We start from the raw sequence: 467 nt of genomic DNA, 5'->3' as shown, positions 1-467 counted from the left end.
AAGGCAAGCTCACCGGGCAGCAGCCTCTTGTGAATTAGTGGTTATCTCGATTGCCAATTGAACGGATTTCTGGAGCGAATCTCGTGTGCGCTGATCCACCGGTTCCACAGACTGAACATCAATGCTTGTGATACACAGGTTGTTTTGAGGGAACAAAAACTTATCTCTGATCTTGTTATTCTCATCCACGCCGAAAACGGACATGCGGATAATCCGTGCAGAGTTCTATTACCAAAAACAGAAGAAACAGAGAAAAGGTGGTCACATTAAGAGTGGTAGACCTGATGAGATTACATACAACCAGGTTAGTGTCACTGAAGTCAAAGTAAAAGCCTTTTGGCAACCAAAACTCATGTACCTTCAAGAAGTCCTTGAATCTCTCCAGATATTGTTCTACTATCAAGCCTTTTGTACAAAAGCAGCCCTTCGATAAAATTCGTTCTTGATAAGATAGATTTATCCAATTA

At 41.5% G+C, this 467-nt stretch overlaps 1 protein-coding gene across 1 annotated transcript; it reads right to left on the bottom strand.

The window, feature by feature from the left end:
• Positions 1–15: 15 nt before the first annotated feature.
• On the bottom strand, positions 16–225 carry T265_16295 (hypothetical protein; the record flags this gene model as incomplete). The annotated part of the gene is made up of 1 exon (XM_009179894.1): positions 16–225. A coding segment is annotated over one exon (189 nt), but the record flags the coding sequence as incomplete, so codon positions are not given.
• Positions 226–467: the final 242 nt, after the last annotated feature.

This window comes from Opisthorchis viverrini (genome assembly GCF_000715545.1).
Source record: "Opisthorchis viverrini unplaced genomic scaffold scaffold23593, whole genome shotgun sequence".
NCBI lineage: Eukaryota > Metazoa > Platyhelminthes > Trematoda > Opisthorchiida > Opisthorchiidae > Opisthorchis > Opisthorchis viverrini.
This window is presented reverse-complemented; position numbering and strand designations above follow the sequence as displayed.